Below are 20,550 nucleotides of genomic sequence, written 5' to 3' on the forward strand. Positions count from 1 at the left end.
TGGTTAGCACTGCTGTCTCACAGCACCAGAGACCTGGGTTCAATACCTGCCTCAGGCGACTGACTGTATGGAGTTTGCACGTTCTCCCCGTGTCTGCATGGGTTTCCTCACACAGTCCAAAGATATGCAGGTCAGGTGAATTGGCCAGGCTAAATTGCCGTAGTGTTAGGTAAGGGGTATGGGTAGGTGGGGCGGTGTCGACTTGTTGGGCCGAAGGGCCTGTTTCCACACTGAGTAATCTAATCTAATGCTCCTCCTAGTTTTTATGTGTACTGCCATTCCATAAATTGCCATGTTTATGAAAAACAGAATCTGTATTTGAATGGACTGATAAGAACAGAAGAGTTAGCCTGCACATTCATTTGATAAGATCATGGCCAAGGAGAAAGTGAGGACTGCAGATGCTGGAGATCAGAGCTGAAAATGTGTTGCTGGAAAAGCGCAGCAGGTCAGGAAGCATCCAGGGAGCAGGAGAATCGACGTTTCGGGCATGAGCCCTTCTTCAGAAGGAGGAGAAGCAGGAGAAACGTCGATTCTCCTGCTCCCTGGATGCTTCCTGACCTGCTGCGCTTTTCCAAGCCACACATTTCAAGATCATGGCCAAGTCCACCTTCCTACCTCTTTCAGTATTTCTGCCAGTTCCCAATACAAAAAGTTAACGCAGAACGCTGGATGCTGGAATTCTGAAATAAAATCAGGAGGCCCTGAAGAACATTAGTAGATCTGGCAACATCTGGACCTGAAACTATATTTCTCTCTCCATTGATGTCAGCCATGATGTGGAGGTGCTGGTGTTGGACTGGAGTAGACAAAGTCAAAAATTACATGACACCGAGTTATAGTCCAATGGGTTTGTTTGAAACCACGTGCTTTTGGAGCCCCGCTCCTTCTTCAGATAGGTACCTTAGGTAGGAGCAGGGCAACGCAAGCTCGTGGTTTCAAATAAACCTGTTGGACTATAACCCAATGTCGTGTGATTTTTGCGTCAAAAGTCTGTTAAGAATGCTGTCAACACAATGTGTTATACCAGAATCACAGTTGGGAAAGAAGGTTGGGAATGCTCCATCATGGAATAAAGGTAACGTTGCCATGGTTTTACTGGACAATAGAGTTGCTCCTTCATTAAAGAGAGATGACTGGTGATGGGTTAACCTGAGGTCACCACGCCTCAGGCAAGGGGAGAGGTTGAGAAGGACAGTCCTTCAGGGTAACCTCAGCTGGTGTGGGAACTGAACCCATGCTGTTGGCACGACTTTGCAGTGCAAACCAACATCCAGCATTCTAAGCTAGCTGACCCTCTCAGCCACTAACTCATGGAGACTCCAAAGCCAGCACCTTCCAAACCCAAGAACTCCACCATCTCGAAAAACAAAGGGGCAGCAGAAATAGGGGAACACCAAATTCCCTTACAATCCACGACGTTGCTGCTGTTGTGTCGCTGGTTCAAAACCCTGGAATTCCCGACCTTACAGCAATTGTGGTTTTCCCTAAAGCCTGGGGACGGCAGGTTCAGGAAGCCAGCTCACCACCCACTTCTGCTGGGCAACTAGGAATGGGCAATAAATAATGGACTCGCCAGGGACACCAACAGTCTAGGAAAGAATTTTAAAGAGTTTGCGGCTGGGATTTGCATCTCTCAGGCAATCAAAGAATATGGGAATAGAAAGGGAAAGTGAAGGTGAAACCCAAAATCAAACAGGATCATATTGAATGGCAGAATGCGCTCAATGGGCTGAAGAGTCAACTTCTGGTTGAGTTTCTTTTGTTCTCTATGTTCACAGGAGGCATCAGTCTCAATCCCGCGTGATTCCATTTTGTTTGCAAAGTTTCCAGCTCCTCACCTGACACTTTCCACATATACAGTGTAATTCCAGTTCTGAAAAGACCCAGTGAGCTGAAACATGAAGGGAAAAGCAGCAAATTAGTGCACAACCTGATCCATTACCAGACTGTAGCAGCACAACAACGTAAACATGCATTTCAGTCATACAATCATTAAGGATCATGCAATCGTAAAGGTCCATACAATCATAAAGGGCCACTTTTGCATGCAATTCTGGTCTCCTTCCTGTCAGAAGGATGTTGTGAAACTTGAAATGATTCAGAAAAGATTTACAAGGATGTTGCCAGGGTTGGAGGATTTGAGCTATAGGGAGAGGCTGAACAGGCTGGAGCTGTTTTCCCTGGAGTGTCAGAGACTGGGGGGTGACCTTATAGAGGTTTATAAAATCATGAGGGGCATGGATAGGGTAAATAGGCAAAGTCTTTTCCCTGATGTGGGGGAGTTCAAACCTAGAGGGCATAGGTTTAAGGTGAGAGGGGAAAGATATAAAAGAGACCTGTGTGTGTGTATAATGAGCTGCCAGAGGATGTGGTGGAGGCTGGTACAATTACAACATTTAAGAGGCATTTGGATGGGTATATGAATAGGAAGGGTTTGGAGGGATATGGGCTGGGTGCTGGCAGGTGGGACTAGTTTGGGTTGGGATATCTGGTCAGCATGGACGGGTTGGATCGAAGTGTCTGTTTCCATGCTGTATATCACTATGAGGCTATGACTCTATGACACTGCTGCCTCACAGTGCCAGGGACCAGAGTTTGATTCCAGCCTTGGGTGACTGTCTGTGTGGAGTTTGTACATTCTCCTTGTGTCTGCGTGGGTTTCCTCAGAGCGCTCCGGTTTCCTTCCGCAATCCAAAGATGTGCAGGTCAGGTGGATTGGCTGTGCTAAATTGCCTATAATGTTCATAGAACATAGAACATAGAACAATACAGCACAGAACAGGCCCTTCGGCCCACGATGTTGTGCCGAACTTCTATCCTAGATTAAGCACCCATCCATGTACCTATCCAAATGCCGCTTAAAGGTCGCCAATGAATCTGACTCTACCACTCCCACGGGCAGTGCATTCCATGCCCCCACCACTCTCTGGGTGAAGAACCCACCCCTGACATCTCCCCTATACCTTCCACCCTTCACCTTAAATTTATGTCCCCTTGTAACACTCTGTTGTACCCGGGGAAAAAGTTTCTGACTGTCTACTCTATCTATTCCTCTGATCATCTTATAAACCTCTATCAAGTCACCCCTCATCCTTCGCCGTTCCAACGAGAAAAGGCCGAGAACTCTCAACCTATCCTCGTATGACCTACTCTCCATTCCAGGCAACATCCTGGTAAATCTTCTCTGCACCCTCTCCAAAGCTTCCACATCTTTCCTAAAGTGAGGCGACCAGAACTGCACACAGTACTCCAAATGTGGCCTAACCAAAGTCCTGTACAGCTGCAACATCACCTCACGACTCTTGAATTCAATCCCTCTGCTAATGAACGATAATACTCCATAGGCCTTCTTACAAACTCTATCCACCTGAGTGGCAACCTTCAAAGATCTATGTACATAGACCCCAAGATCCCTCTGTTCCTCCACCTGACCAAGAACCCTACCATTAACCCTGTATTCCGCATTCTTATTTGTTCTTCCAAAATGGACAACTTCACACTTGGCAGGGTTGAACTCCATCTGCCACTCCTCAGCCCAGCTCTGCATCATATCTAAGTCCCTCTGCAGCCGACAACAGCCCTCCTCACTGTCCACAACTCCACCTATCTTTGTATCATCTGCAAATTTACTGACCCACCCTTCGACTCCCTCATCTAAGTCATTAATAAAAATTACAAACAGCAGAGGGCCCAGAACTGATCCCTGCGGAACTCCACTTGTAACTGGACTCCATGCTGAATATTTACCATCTACCACCACTCTCTGACTTCGACCGGTTAGCCAGTTTTCTATCCAATTGGCCAAATTTCCCTCTATCCCATGCCTCCTGACTTTCCGCATAAGCCTACCATGGGGAACCTTATCAAATGCCTTACTAAAATCCATGTACACTACATCCACTGCTCTACCCTCATCCACATGCTTGGTCACCTCCTCGAAGAATTCAATAAGACTTGTAAGGCAAGACCTATCCTTCACAAATCCGTGCTGGCTGTCCCTAATCAAGCAGTGCCGTTCCAGATACTCGTAAATCCTATCCCTCAGTACCCTTTCCATTACTTTGCCTACCACAGAAGTAAGACTAACTGGCCTGTAATTCCCGGGGTTATCCCTATTCCCTTTTTTGAACAGGGGCACAACATTCGCTACTCTCCAGTCCCCTGGTACCACCCCCGTTGCCAGTGAAGACGAGAAGATCATTGCCAACGGTACTGCAATTTCCTCTCTTGCTTCCCACATAATCCTAGGATATATCCCGTCAGGCCCGGGGGACTTGTCTATCCTCAAGTTGTTCAAAATGTCCAACACATCTTCCTTCCTAACAGATATCTCTTCTAGCTTATCAGTCCGTTTCACACTCTCCTCTTCAACAATACAGTCCCTCTCGTTCGTAAATACTGAAGAGAAGTACTTGTTCAAGACCTCTCCTATCTCTTCCGACTCAATACACAGTCTCCCACCACTGTCCTTGATCGGACCTACCCTCGTTCTCGTCATTCTCAGGTTTCTCACATACGCATAGAATGCCTTGGGGTTATCCTTGATCCTATCCGCCAGGGATTTTTCATGCCCTCTCTTAGCTCTCCTAATCCCTTTCTTCAGGTCCCTTCTGGCTATCCTGTATCCCTCCACTGCTCTGTCTGAACCTTGTTTCCTCAACCTTATGTAAGCCTCCTTCTTCCTCTTTACTAGACATTCAACCTCCCTCGTCAACCAAGGCTCCCTCACACGACCATTTCTTTCCTGCCTGATCGGTACATACATATCAAGGACACGTCGTATCTGCTCCTTGAAAAAGTCCCACATTTCCACCACATCCTTCCCTGACAGCCTATGCTCCCAACGTATGCTCCTCAAATCCTGTCTTACAGCATCGTAATTTCCCTTCCCCCAATTGTAAAAACTTCCTTGTTGTGTGCACCTATCCCTCTCCATAACCAAGGTGAAAGTGACAGAATTGTGGTCGCCATCACCAAAATGTTCACCCACTAACAAGCCCACCACTTGTCCCGGTTCGTTACCGAGTACCAAATCCAATATGGCCTCCCCTCTGGTTGGACAATCTACATACTGCGTTAGAAAAGCTTCCTGGACACACTGCACAAACACCGCCCCATCCAATCTACTTGATCTAAAGAGCTTCCAATCAATATTTGGGATGTGTTAGTTAGGGGTAAAGTCCATGCCAGTCAAAATAATCATCTAACTATTCCAATCCCATTTCCAAGTCCTTGGCCCACAGCCTTGTGTGCCTTGGTATTGCAAGAACACATCTAAATATTTCTTAAATGTGATTATGGTTTCTGCCTCTGCCAATTTGATGGGCCGAATGGCCTTACTTCCACTCCTATGTCTTATGGTCTAACCTTAGAGGCAGGGAGTTCCAGGTTCCCACCATCCTCTGGGTGAAAATGATTTTCCTCACATCTCCTCTCAACCTCCTACCCTTCACTTTAAATCTACCGTTCCAGTCATTGATCGCTCCACCAGGGAAAAGGTTCCTTCCTATCTCTGCCCCTCATAATTTTATACATCTCAGTTTTAGAGTATCAATATATTTTATACGGTTTGTCCTCAGTTCCACAAAGAAAAGCATGTCAAACTGCTTAAGCAGTTACATATCTTTGGGCTCCTTGTATGGGAAATGGTCCCATACTCTCATAATTATCCATTGTAACATAGGAGTCAGGGTTTCAGTGTTGTAAGGGGGAAGGCAGGATAAGTAATGGATCAAAAAGAAAAAACAATCAAGGAAGATTGTTCCTTATCCTTGGCTCTCATACAAGTCCAGGTCACATTTGGAACCCATGAACTGATTGCAATGAAGTCAGCCAGGTGGACCTCATAGAATATGAGTTCCCTGATTAAGGCTGTTAACCTGATCCAGTCAGGGAGCCCTGGCTGACAGATATAAGGGACAGAGGTTCTGTTCACTCTGAGAGCTAGCTCTGAAGGAGCTGGATCAGTGTCAAGGACTTTCCATGTTTAAATAAAGGGGGTCTTGGTGATGAGATATCGGCCTCTGTGAAGTTATTTCAACCCACATGAATATTCCCTTTTCTAACCAGACGTAATTGTGATAAAGACAGATGGTAGTGTCGTGGGAATGACATTGCACTAATAATCCCTGGGCCCTAGCCAATGCTTTGGGCAAAAGCAGGTTCAATGAATAAGTCTGGAAATATAAAGTCACTCATGGTGACCATTAAAACCAAAAGAACCATTACAACACGGGGTAAACCCTCCTGCTCAACTTAACCCAGCAACACGGAAAAGGTATATGCCATGCTGTAACCTGTGAAAATTCGATAGGCCAAGAACTAGTTAAAGTAAAAATTAACAACTTTATTTCTTGAAGTATAACAGAGAATAATTAACTAGCAACTATTTATAACTCCTTCCTCTAACCTATCATTTACTGTCCATTCTACAATACTAGTCTAATAAAACCACCAATTAAGACTTACAAAATAAAACTTCTTATCTCAAAACAGGCAGCTTTTTGTTCTTCTCTGTATTCCTGTCTTCTTTTCTTCTTCTTGGTGATTCTGCTACACAAGTTACTGATCGATAAAGGTACCTTTAAGATAGCTATTTTTCAGGCAGTCTCTACATGCTGGCTTGGCAGTTCTCTCCCCCAACTGTTCAATTTTCCCCGGTCTTATACTCCCAAAGCATTGGATTGCGTCACTGGTTTTTAAGATCATCGATGTACTACATTCAAACTTTGCTGGAGTTTAGTTTTTTTGAGGCAGGTATAATTTAAACTGTTTGGTCGAATTCAAATCTGTTTTTTGTTGTTTCCAGGCAACCAGTTACCCCAGTAGCTGGAGCACATTGTGTCTTATTGAGAACACTTGGTGCTGTCACTGCTCGCTTAACTCTCTTTAAGTACAGTACACCCACATCATCATAACGATGCTGTAAATCGGAAACAAAAACAGAAGTAGCCAGAAAAGCTCAGCAGGTCTGGTAGCATCAGAAATACATTCTGATGAAGGATCACTCAAATGAAACATTAACTCTAACTTCTCTCCACAGATACTGCCTGGCCAGCTGAGCTTTTCCAGCCATTTCTGTTTTTATTTGTTGTTGACGGTGACCATCAATGCTAGCAAAACCCATTTGGTTCTCTAATATCCTTTGAAAAAGGCAATCTGCCATCCTTACCTGATCTGGCCTACATGTCACTCCAGGCCCAGGGCAATGTGATTAACTCTTTAAGTACTTTCCGAAATGGCCGACAGAGACACTCAGTTCAAGCGTCATTAGAGTTGAGCAACAAATACTGGCCTTGCTGTGATACCCTCATCTTATTAATGAAAGAAGAAATGTCCTTGCATTTAGCATCGAAAACTAGGGAGTTTAGCTCAACATGAAATCCTCCTCTACCCCAGTCTCTACTGCTTACCTGCTCTCAGTCTTCACCAGATGAGTAGTGATGGGGTGATAGTGGGAGGCCTTACTGAGGAGGCTATTACTGAGACATAAAATGAGCATGGTGGTACATTAGCTACAGAAGAACTAAGAAAAGGCCAACTGAGAGTACTTACCCAGTTTGATATGCTTTGCTCCAGATCTGCTATGTTCATGTTCCCAATCTCATCATGGACCGTAAACTGGGTCATGTATAAAAGTCCCCCTGTGCGGCGAGAACAGAGAAATGTTATGATTTATGTCACCTCCCACACCCCTCCACCCTCAAAACACACATGGCTTCCTAAGGTCACGGAGAATAGCCACGATGGATATTCATTCTGAACCTGATTAGAGATTAGATTAGATTAGATTACTTACAGTGTGGAAACAGGCCCTTCGGCCCAACAAGTCCACACCGACCCGCCGAAGCGCAACCCACCCAGACCCATTCCCCTACTAGTTGACAAGTGGAGACTTAACAGATTCCTAAAGCCCCTCACAGTTTTTAACAGTGAGCAAGTTTCTGAGGAATCTGATATGATGAGAATTTCTCTTTCTAAACGTGACAAGTTATTGGAATTTGGAATAATCTGAAAAGGTGTACAGAGTGGAATCAACAGCAAACTCCAAAAGGGAGTCGGGAATAGAAGCGAATGTAAGAAATTTGTAAAGTGATTCAAAAAGAGGAAGGGAGTGGGATTAATTGGCTCACTCTTCCAAAGAGCTGGAATAGTCATGATGGGCTAAATGGCCTCCTGTGTGTCTTGTGGTTCGATCATTCAGAAGGTTAGCGTAGAGTGTGTGAGGTAGGAGCCAGTGGAACAGCTGGAGTTTAAGGTTGGATACAGAGGACCCAACACTGTTGAGAAAAAAATGTACATTCACAATGGACATAAGGGATGGATGACAACCTAAAAAACAAATCTTATTTCTGACTCACTATCTGTGTGGGAATACAGCTATTAATGTGTGAATGGATCTCTAAGTGACAAATGTGCAGACTTCATTGAGTGTTCTATATTGCTCGGCTCTCGGGAGGAAAGGAAGTAAAGAGGTAATCACCCTCTTTCATCCAGTTCCAAATGCTGGAAGTAGCATTGATCGGTTACATCTCCTGCACACTCAACCCGGTACTGACAGAAAAGCGAGTGCCACACAAGAACTGTGCAAGAAGGGATTAGTCCACACAGTCCTCTCTAGATGGCGCCTTTCACATGGCTAATGGGGGCTGGTGCTGGTTACAATTAGAGGTGAACGATGAATCTTTTGGATTGTGATTGTTTGCCGGAGATCGAGAGGGGGAGGGAAATTAAACCACTTGACAGAAATAAATGAAGCACGTGGAATTAAGCCTCTCAGAAGAGAGAAAATTAAATGCCAGAGTACAGCTTCGCTGACAATATTCCTCGTCCTAACCCCGCCTCAGGCACAAAGCTGCAATTTATGGGGTGTTCTTTTGGGGTTGGGGCGGCTTTGGCCCCAGGGTTGTTCCAACTGCACCACAGCTGGGTGTAAAACCACTCCCCATCTATCTCACACCAACAGGCAATGCATAACACCACATGATTAGGAGATTGGCAAGCTCGTTAACTGGTCTTTCCTAAAAGGAGTCCAGGCCTCCGATCTCCGTGGTCTCTTGCCCCCCGTAATTCCGAAGGTAGGCATCAGGAGGCCATGGTTTCTCTTTTGTACACAAAGAGACTTGTGGTTAGCACCTGGAAAATCCAGCCCCCATTGTTCCGCAATCACTCCAATTAAATCATAAAGATTGGTGTCGCATTTCATTGGAGACAAACCACATCCAATGGACTCAAAGGGTTAACATACAAAACATTGGGCTAAGTGAGAATCAATTCCTTGGGTTGAAATTTTGGTGTTTGCAAAGCGGACCTGACCAGAAGTTGAGGATGTGAACCATTTCAGCTGTTCTTCATTTTGCACATTCAACCAGTAAACACCACACTTCCATCTCAGTCCAGAGCAGGGCAGAATAATCTATAGCTACAGTTAAGCAAAAATTGACAACCCTCTTCCTCCCCTTCATATGGAGCGTGTTCCACAGTGCCAGGTTTATAAACCCACAACATTCAGAGTTGCAGTCATGCCTTGAAGTCTCTCCTTCCATGAGAAACAAACATTTCTGCTGGAGCCAATAAATCTTGAACCAAACTCCAGGAATGTGTTGCTCATCATAGAGAGAAACAGGTTGTTATTCATTAAAAGAGGAATTTCAATTTGCCATCCAGAAATTGCAAGAGTTTATTAAAAAATAAATAGTAACCGAATTATTTATTTTTGTGGCAGAGAGTAATGTCACTTTTTGCATGGTTACCCTTGAAGGGGAGTGAACGTGTGGTAACTTGGTTTGGCTTTGGATGAATTTTTAATAGGAAAGTGATTTAATTATCGCTGCTAATGCTATTCAGTAAGCTTTGTAAAAGGAAGGTATTCTATAACCACTAAGCTTCACTGCAATCAGCCATCTCCTCACAACATACTATCATCTAGAAGGTCTACAGATTCTCCAGATACAGCCCAGCATCTCTATGCAGGTGAGGCAACTACCAGCAGTGCTTTTCCGTGGTACACTCTGCTACAAGTTTCTACAAGTGCAGCTAAGACATACAGTTGGAGACCACTGGTCCACACAAGCGGCCTGTCCCATCAGCCTCTTCACCAATGCGGCACACTGAGGCTTGGTCAGGGGTGATGGAGAGCTGCCCCCTCTCCAAGCTGGTGGGGAGAGCTCCGCTAGGTCCATAAACCTCACGAGAGTGATCTGGAGGAGATGTCACTACAACGGATGAGAAAGCAGCTGGAAGGCGTGAGAAATTTGTTGTGGAGGTTTGAGACAGTTGACGCAGTGGATCAGAGAGAGCATTCATCCATGTGTTGATGGCAAGGTCCCAGCTCAATGGAGAAGGATGGACACCAATTGAGTAATCCCGGAAAGAGGCCATTGGTAATGTTGGCGCCAGTGTTAGGTCTTGAGTTTCACTACTTAACTGAGGAGGATCTACTGATATTCCTTCTCGTAAAGACCACGAAATACTGAATGGGAGAGAGTACGAACTCTGAATATAAATGCTTGGCTCTTCACCAAAAGACTTGTGACCCTGCAATATTCTTGCATGTTTCTGACTTGTTAAAGTTATGCTGAAAAGTAGAGTTGGGAAGTCTTGTGTGGGTTGTATAAACCTACTGACCAGTGTCTGTTCAAGTTCTGCCCCGTAAAAATGTAATCTAGTTCCACATGTTGGGGGGTTCTTGTTCAATTTACATACCCCATTCCTAACAAGGTCTTTTGTGGTCCCAAATGAACAGGCATCATAGTCATTGCCTGGACATCTTTAGACATTCCCAAAGTGGAATTTGAAAATGGTTCCCACTTCAATTCAGGATGCCAAGGATGGAGACTTGCTTGATTGTCTATCCTATCTGGAGCGAAACCCAACAATGAATGCCATGTAGTTACATTATCTGCAGAGTCCTCGACTAACCGATGTCCAAGTTGGACTTGCATTTCCTTCTTTGAAGGAGGGGTCACAAGTTTCTCCCCCATGTCAGAGTTCAAAGTCTCAGTTGAAATTCCAATGGCATTGGAAACAGTGGCTCTCAAATCCTTCTGGAAATGTCAGAAAACCAGGAAAATATGTTCCATTTATACGCCTGTGAGATGAATTTGACGTTAATGATAGTGCTTGTTCCAACTCAGAAAGATGGCCATGATGATGGGAATTTGAGCTCTCACTTCTTAAAAATACAGATATATCTGAAGACATAGGCAGGAACATGACTGTTACCACTGGAGGAGCACAGCAGTTCAGGCAGCATCCAAGGAGCAGCGAAATCGATGTTTCGGGCAAAAGCCCTTCATCAGGAATAAAGGCAGTGAGCCTGAAGCGTGGAGAGATAAGCTAGAGGAGGGTGGGGGTGGGGAGAGAGTAGCATAGAGGACAATGGGTGAGTGGGGGAGGAGATGAAGGTGACAGGTCAAGGAGGAGAGGGTGGAGTCGATAGGTCGAAAAGGAGATAGGCAGGTCGGACAAGTCCGGGCAAGTCAAGGAGACAGTGCTGAGCTGGAAGTTTGAAACTAGGATGAGGTGGGGGAAGGGGAAATGAGGAAGCTGTTGAAGTCCACATTGATGCCCTGGGGTTGAAGTGTTCCGAGGCGGAAGATGGGGCATTCTTCCTCCAGGCGTCTGGTGGTGAGGGAGCGGCGGTGAAGGAGGCCCACGACCTCCATGTCCTCAGCAGAGTGGGAGGGGGAGTTGAAATGTTGGGCCACGGGGCGGTTTGGTTGATTGGTGCGGGTGTCTCGGAGATGTTCCCTAAAGCGCTCTGCTAGGAGGCGCCCAGTCTCCCCAATGTAGAGGAGACCACATCGGGAGCAACGGATACAATAAATGATATTAGTGGATGTGCAGGCCATCAAAGTTTTACCTGCACATCCACTAATATCATTTATTGTATCCATTGCTCCCGATGTGGTCTCCTCTACATTGGGGAGACTGGGCGCTTTAGGGAACATCTCCGAGACACCCGCTCAAACTTCCAGCTCAGCACTGTCTCCTTGACTTGTCCGGACTTGTCCGACCTGCCTATCTCCTTTTCGACCTATCCACTCCACCCTCTCCTCCTTGACCTATCACCTTCATCTCTTCCCCCACTCACCCATTGTACTCTATAGTACTCTCTCCCCACCCCCACCCTCCTCTAGCTTATCTCTCCACGCTTCAGGCTCACTGTCTTTATTCCTGATGAAGGGCTTTTGCCCGAAACGTCGATTTCGCTGCTCCTTGGATGCGGCCTGAACTGCTGTGCTCTTCCAGCACCACTAATCCAGTATTTGGTTTCCAGCATCTGCAGTCATTGTTTTTACCTGTTACCACTGGGGTCCAGTCCAAAGGGACAGTCCAGGTGTTCCCAATGTTTTTCATTGAGCTGTCCAAAGAAGACTTGAGGTAATCAGTTCCTGATGTGAAACCATTTGTCAGGCTAAGAGTCTTAAGGGTTAACTTAGCTGAGATGTGCAAGGGTGCAAGTGAAACCTCTTTGTTTCTGGCTCGTGATCCTACATCATCTGGTATCAACGTTTCCCATTTGTTTTCCATCACAAGAGGTGCACGCTGATGTCCTTGTGTTGTATGCAATGTGATATCAGTCAGTAAGATCAGATGATGGTCTTTGTCGGTGACAGGCAAAAAGTGAGGACTTACTTCTGTTGACAACCTCCACCAGGGATGTCTGTACTCAGGGAAGCCTCTTTTGAGGGAGATAAGCGGTCTGTTTGTAGCTCAAAGGTTTCTCCCTTTCCTGATGCACCAGCCATCTCGACACATATGTGCGTGCCAGTTTGCAAGGTTACAGGATGAAGATTGACTGACCACGTTGGACCTGAAATGGAGGGATGGACGCTGGACTCAAGTCTTTCCATTGCTAACATCTCTGTGTTACATGGGGAATAGTTAACAGCATTGTTGAGTTTGGATGTAGACGCTGTTAGAGAATTACCCCAGAAATTTTCAGGTGTGGAAGGAATATTTACCATATCGGGAATGAGTGGAGCTGTTAAAACATCTGGAAGGCTCGAGTTCTCATGTGACCGTATTGACATAACCAGAGAGTCTACACTTTGCATGAAGATAGGAATGTCATCTCCTTGTCCTCTTGCTGAAAATTGGCCTGGAAACATGATAAGCTCATCAGATTGCCTTAATTGATTTTTTAGCTCTTCTGTACTGATGAGCAACCTTTGGGTTGGTGGTATAGACTCTCTGTTAAAGTGGTCTGTTAACTGGACAGAATTTGCAGTGCTTGGTAGTTGAGTGACAGTAAAGTTAATATTGATGCTTTCGAAGGTAGCCTTCGACATGATGGATTCTACATCACCAAAATCAATGTCTCCCAGAATACATAATGAAGGTATCCAATTGTACAAGCTACTGATGCAGTGTGTTGATAAGGCACTGTTTGAAGACATAATTGCTAAATGGTGCTTGTGCAATGCTAGTTCCTGGGTACTCATAGGAGATCCAATGTCATCATGCAGAGATGATACTTCAGGCTCTATGTTAAACTGATCCCTTCGAGACACATGCACAGTGCTTAAAGGGTTTCCTATCCGGCTTGAACTATTAGTCATCTTCGAGAATGAACGAGTTAATAAGTGTCCATGTGATGCAACAGTTGTTGGCAAGCTGACTTACCTGCATTGTTGGAGTGAACCGAATTGTTGAATCTAAAACTAAAAGTGGTGTTTGGGAACGTATCTCCAGCGATTCCACCAGAACAGACAAACCGGCATTGATAATGCGCTGACCTGGTAATACCACAGAAGATACAGTCCCACTGTTCACTAACGCTTCCATTCCAGCATCAACCCCAACTCCAGCTGTTGAAACCTTGTGATTTTCAAGATCAGTGGATGGCCTCTCAAACCTGGAGTCTGGCTCACTGCCCAGGGTTGTTATATTGTGAGTAGAGTTCCCAGACTGGTTTGTCAATTTCTTTGACCAGGCGATGACTTCAGAATCCTTTTGAAAGGGGTTTGGCTCTTTGTTGGCTGGGCTTCTCTTTTCGTCTTTGGTCAATTGTTCCGACTTTGTGACACCTTGTGGCCTCTTGGTTACAGCCTTATAGAAGACAATAGGTGCCCCATGTGTGTTCAGTATCGCTGGTCTCAGAACACTGGGTACATTGGGTCTCAGTGGGTACCTCAGTGGTGTGGAGATGATATCCAATGGGTGCCTGGGGCTTCTCGTCCTCTGTTCTGCTTTTGGGGTAGAATGATGCCACGCTTCTGGGAGGACAACTGGGGTCAGTATCTGGAATCCCTGCAAATCTGAATCATTAAGGCTCCCTGCTGTTAGAGGGCAAAGTATCCCATCATTATCTTGTCACATTAACTTCAATAAACCACCACCCCCACCAATTCATAATGGTACTGAACAATGTCAACACAAGGATTCTTGGGAGCAAGCTGCTTTGGCCCAATAATTTGAGACTTACGAGAAAAAGCAAAAAGGATAAAAATAGTTTGGTTCATTTGAACAGGAAAAGACAGAAACTGAGTTGATAAAACTGTATAAAATCTAAAACTTCACTAATCTCAAACAATAATACAGAAATATAAAGGGGATTTGAATATTCATGGCTGTGCCCAAAGAGAGATTCTCCAGGTTCCCTTGCAGTTTCGCTCATTGGGAGAATTAGTGATACAATGCTGTAAAATACATGGTCTAATTCTCTCATGACACTCTCCTGTCTGTACCACCAATAATGCTGTTGTGTAAGTAAAAGCGAGTTTAATGGTGACCATATAACCGATGTAGATTGTCGCAAAATCTCATCACATTTACTAATGTTGTTCAGTGTGGGAAACCACCATTCTTACCTGGTCTGATTCACGTAACTCCAGTCCCACAGCATTGGAGTTGACTCTCAACTGCTCTTCAAAATGGCCTAGAGAGCCTATTAGTTCAAGAGCAACTAGGAATGTGCAACAAATATTGGCCTTGCCTATGCTACCCCTATCCCATACTAGAGTAATAAAATAAAGAGATGCACTGTAGTAGCATTAGTAGCTCAACCAGCAGACAAGGTCTTCAGGAAAACAAGGGAGAGATACCTTTTGTTTAAAGGAAATTTGAACAACTTTGCAATTATTGGAGCAGGGAGGAAGATCCATTTAGAAAACCTCTTTACCTTCCCTTTCACCACTGCATGATCAATGAATAGAATTAAAAAAGATAGATATAATGCATGTCAGCACTCAAATTCCCCATTCCTTATCAGCTGTGTTAAGGGCAGGGTGCAGCTAAAAACAGCTCAATATGGTTAGCAGTGCTGCCTCACAGCGCCTAGCACCGCTGCCTCACAGCGCCTAGCACCGCTGCCTCACAGCGCAAGGGACCCAGGTTCAATTCCAGCCTCGGGTGACTGTCTGCATGGAGTTTGCACATTCTCCCTGTGTCTGTGTGTGAGTTGTGTGAGTTTCTTTCCACAGTCCAAAGATGTGCAGGTTAAGTGGATTGGCCATGCTAAATGTAAAGTTGTGGTGAGTCTGGATAGGATGCCCTTCAAAGGTTTGGAGCAGTTTTGATGGACTGAATGGCCTCGATCTGCACTGCAGGAATTCTGTGATTGCTTCTGATGTGCAGAGGTGGAATGTCTCACTGTGTGTGAGGAGGGAACCTTTCAGTTTGAACACTGTCCCTTCAGGAAGAAATCTGGCTTTGAATTTGTCCCTCTTCTGGAGTGCTTGATATAAGCTGATGCCATTGAGGTTATGCCTGTGTCTCAGTAGATAATCTCCCTGACTGTGTGTAAGAATACTTAAACCCCACTCAAAACCTAGACCTGTAATTCAGGCTGACAGTCCCAGAGCATTCCTGAGAGAGACTGCGACACTCTCAGAGGTGCTGCTTTTTAGGGGCGATGCGAAACCAAGCCTCAAGCCACTGTATAGTATCCTGAGGTATTATTTTGAGGGAGAGAGCTGTTTGAGAATTCCCTCAATCAACATCTCCAAAGCAGAATAACTGGATATTATCACTTCATCTATTTGCAGGAGCTTGCTGTGAACAAACTGCCTACTGTTATACAGCCATGAGATCTTTCAAAAGTGCTTTACTGTGAAACATTCTGGCTCGTGACCGCACATAAAATGTAAAAATAAAACAAAAACTGCAGATGCTGGAAATCTAAAACAAAGGCAGCCATTGCTGGAGAAACTCAGCAGGTCTGGCAGCATCTGCGGAGAGAGAAAACAGAGTTAATGTTTCCAGTCCACTGGTGCTTCTTCAGAGTGTATGGTTTTGATGTAGGGTTGCTGGATCTAAAGCGTTGATTTGATTTGATTTACTGTCATGTGTACCTTACCACAGTGTAAAGCTTTGTTCACGAGTAGTACAGGCAGGTCATAATAAGCAGGGATGTATAGGTGAAAGGGTGAAAACAAAACTTAGACCAAGGCATACGGGTTACATCGCACAGACCATGCGCTAGACAAAATCAACGTTAGCAAGATCAGCATTATGTGAAGTTAGAGAGGTCCAATCATCAGTCTGACAACAGCAGGGAAGAAGCTGTTCTTGAACCTGTTGGTACAAGTGTTCAAGCTTCTGTATCTTCTGCCTGACAGAAGAGGGTGGAAGAGAGCATTACCAGGGTGGGAGGGGTCTGTGATGATGTCGGCTGCCTTTCTGTGGCAACGAGCTGTGTAACTGGAGTCCATGGATGGGAGGTTGGCTTCTGTGATGGTCTGGGCTGTCCACACAACTTTCTGTAAGTTTCTTACGATCCTGGGCAGAGCAGTTGCCGTAATGGGCCATTATGTACTTAGACAGGATGCTCTCAATGGTTCATCTGTAGAAATTGGCGAGGGTCTTTTGCACATGCTGAATTTCCTGAGCCACCTGAGGAAGACGACTTGTTATTGTGCCTTCTTGACCATTAGATCTATGTGGGAGGTCCAGGACAAGTTCTCAGTTATTGTCATTCCAAGGAGTTTGATGCTGTGCACCCTCTCAACCTCAGTTCCATGATGTAGATGGGAGCGTGTTCCCCTCCTTTCTTTCTGAAGTCAGTGACCAGTTCTTTAGTTTTGCCGAGGTTGAGAGAGAGATTGTTCTCATTGCACCATATCAGCTACCCCCCTATCTCCTTTTAGCTCTGCTTTCTCTCCACAGGCGCTGACAGGCCTGTTGGATTTCTCCAACAATATCTGTTTTGGTTTCTGTATCAATGCAGATTCTTTCTTTCAAAACATCCTGGATCTTGACTACTCTCACAACAGAAAGATACACACAGTGGGTCATTGTCCCCATGGTGGACTGAGCTCAGTGACCACCACATATTGTACAAGCTCCACAGGGACAGTGGGATAGCCATTCCACACACACATCCCCTTTGAAGAAGCTCACAATGCTTTTTTTCATTTATTCACAGGATGTGGATGTCACTGGCTAGGCCAGCATTTATTGCCCATCCCTAATTGCGCAGAGGGCTGTTAAGAGTCAACCCCATTGCTGTGGGTCTGGAGTCACATGTAGGCCAGACCAGGTAAGGATGGCAGTTTCCTTCCCTAAAGGACATTGGTGAACCAGATGGCAATGGTTTCATGGTCACCATTAGACCCCTTACTCCAGACTTATAGTGAATTCAAATTCCACCATCTGCAGTGGCAGGATTCAAACCTGGGTTCCCAGAACATTACCTGGAGTTTATGAATTGATTGTCTAGTGAAAATGCCACAAGGCCATCACCTCCTCAAAAATCCCGAGTGAGGAAGTTGACAGTTGATTGGGTGGCTCTCTATTGCCACATTGAGTTAGACCACCGGTGCAAATGAAACACAAGCACAGACCATCACCATTACTGCCACAATTGCATCTCGACTGTTCCCACCAGCCATCACCTGTGTGACTGTCATCCTGGAGCACTCTCACCAGTATCAGTGAGTTAGAACATAGAAAAGTCCAGCACAGGAACAGGCCCTTCAGCACACGATACTGTGCTGAACATGACGCCAATTTAAACAAATCCCTTCTGCCTGTCCATGGTCCATATCCCTCCATTCCTTGCTTATTCACGTGTCAACCAAAAAGCCCTTTAAACACCCCTATCATACCTGCCTCCACCACCACCTCTATCACTCTCTGTAAAAAACCTGCCCCTCACATCTCCTTTGATTTTTTTTCCCTCTCATCTTAAAGGCATACCCCCTAATTTTAGACATTCCAACTCTGGGAAAAAAAGATTCTGGCTGTCAATCCTATCTGTAACTCTGATAATGTTATAGACTTCCATCAGGTCTCTCCTCAGCCTCTGCCACACCAGATGAAGCAACCCGAGCCTGTTCAGCCTCTCCTTCTAACACATCCCCTCTGCTATATCTCGATAGTACTTCTTCAGCACGGAATTATGTTCAACAAACAACCTGGTTTGCGGAATCTGATTGGAAAAATAACATTTAAAAAAAAAACATTTTTGCAGCTGATAAAATGAGGAGCAATGAAATAGGAAGTACCATTTGGAACAGGATAATGAGGATTTCTTTTGCATAGGAGAAAGTGAGGACTGCAGATGCTGGAGATCAGAGCTGAAAATGTGTTGCTGGAAAAACGCAGCAGGTCAGGCAGCATCCAAGGAGCAGGAGAATCGACATTTCGGACATGAGCCCTTCTTCAGCCCTTTCTTTTGCATAACCATTTTAAGTCACTGCATCACAAAAGATTTGTCAAATCCTTTTTATTCCAAGAACATTGCTGCTTTAAATCTGTGTTTGTATTCCTTTAGGTCTGATTTGTCAACTCTCTCCAGCTTCATTCGTATAGCACCTACCTATACCCTCATACTGAAGAACATTTTAGGTGTTCCTTCTCAAACTTTACTGTTTGAAGAATTGCTGTTGTTGTTTTGGGAAAGTACACAGGAGTGCAGGTCTGAGTAATGACAACACTCAACATCGACTGCCTTCAAGTCTTTCCTTTGAGTTGCTTGACGTACAGAGAAATCTGTCACCAAAGAGCTACCGCACCAAATAAAGTAGGAGTGCGGATCTGAGGAGCATTTGCTCTTGCAATATTGGGGTGGCACGGTGGCTAACAGTACCAGGGACCTGGGTTCGATTCTACCCTTAGGTAACTGTTTGTGTGGAGTTTGAACATTCTCCCCATGTCTGCGTGGGTTTCCTCCAGGTGCTCTGGTTTCCTTCCAAAGATGTGCAGGTTGGATGGATCAACCATGCTAAATTGCCCCATAGCATTCAGGGGTTTGCAGGGTTAGCCGTGGGAAATGCAGGGTTACAGGATTGGGGGTATGGGATGCTCTTCAGAAGGTTGGTGTGGACTCAATTGGGCCGAATGGCCTGCTTCCACAATGTAGGGATGATGTATGATGATGTATGATCCTAATATGGAGTGCCCAAAGGGACGCCAAATTTTATCCAGGCAGTGTAAGATCAGCTTGGCAGAAAGGAAAGCAATGGAAGCCTAAGGTCTATCCTGGTTTCCTGCTGATGTTTCACCAGGTAAAAGTTAAAAATCTCACAACACCAGGTTATAGTCCAACAAGTTTATTTGGAAGCACTAGCTTTCAGAGCACTGCTCCTTCATCAGGTGGTTGTGGAACAGGATCATACTCCACCTGATGAAGGAGCAGTGCTCCGAAAGCTAGTGCTTCCACATAAACTTGTTGGACTATAACCTGGTGTTGTGTGATTTTTAACTTTGACCACCCCAGTCCAACACCGGCTCCTTCACACCATGACTATCAGGTAAAAGCGCATTGTTTAGCAACAGATAGTATAGGTTGCATTGCATTGTTTGTCTGACTGGGACTGCGCTTCTCATTGTTTGTCTGACTGGGACTGTGCTACTCATTGTTTGTCTGACTGGGACTGCGCTTCTCATTGTTTGTCTGACTGGGACTGTGCTACTCATTGTTTGTCTGACTGGGACTGCGCTTCTCATTGTTTGTCTGACTGGGACTGTGCTACTCATTGTTTGTCTGACTGGGACTGCGCTACTCATTGTTTGTCTGACTGGGACTGCGCTTCTCATTGTTTGTCTGACTGGGACTGTGCTACTCATTGTTTGTCTGACTGGGACTGCGCTTCTCATTGTTTGTCTGACTGGGACTGTGCTACTCATTGTTTGTCTGACTGGGACTGTGCTACTCATTGTTTGTCTGACTGGGACTGCGCTTCTCATTGTTTGTCTGACTGGGACTGTGCTACTCATTGTTTGTCTGACTGGGACTGCGCTACTCATTGTTTGTCTGACTGGGACTGCGCTTCTCATTGTTTGTCTGACTGGGACTGCGCTTCTCATTGTTTGTCTGACTGGGACTGCGCTTCTCATTGTTTGACTGGGACTGCGCTTCTCATTGTTTGTCTGACTGGGACTGCGCTTCTCACTATGAGACTTTGGCTTGAAGGTAGCAATAAGTATCCCAGCCCTTCCAATGAGTAAGCAGTGCATCAATTCCATCATCTGGAAGCCTGTTACAAAGAGACATCCAGACCCGTGAGTCAGCCTTTCATTGTTGTTATCTCTGTCTTAGGAGCCAACTCAACCCTTTAAGAATTTCAGCTTCCCAATCTCCCTGTCTTCAAGCAAAAT

At 45.2% G+C, this 20,550-nt stretch overlaps 1 protein-coding gene across 6 annotated transcripts in view; it reads right to left on the minus strand.

Moving 5' to 3' along the window:
* adgrg6 (adhesion G protein-coupled receptor G6) overlaps positions 1–20,550 on the minus strand; it is a 122,780-nt gene that overhangs the window by 48,321 nt on the left and 53,909 nt on the right. For all 6 annotated transcript variants that reach the window (XM_072580317.1, XM_072580312.1, XM_072580315.1 and 3 more), the window contains 2 exons: positions 7,558–7,646; positions 1,842–1,894 (listed from right to left, as the gene is read on the minus strand). In XM_072580317.1, the coding sequence (XP_072436418.1) occupies positions 1,842–1,894; positions 7,558–7,646 (142 nt within the window). The remainder of the gene's footprint in view (positions 1–1,841; positions 1,895–7,557; positions 7,647–20,550) is intronic.

The sequence above is a fragment of the Chiloscyllium punctatum genome, chromosome 11, assembly GCF_047496795.1.
Source record: "Chiloscyllium punctatum isolate Juve2018m chromosome 11, sChiPun1.3, whole genome shotgun sequence".
Classification (NCBI taxonomy): Eukaryota; Metazoa; Chordata; class Chondrichthyes; order Orectolobiformes; family Hemiscylliidae; genus Chiloscyllium; species Chiloscyllium punctatum.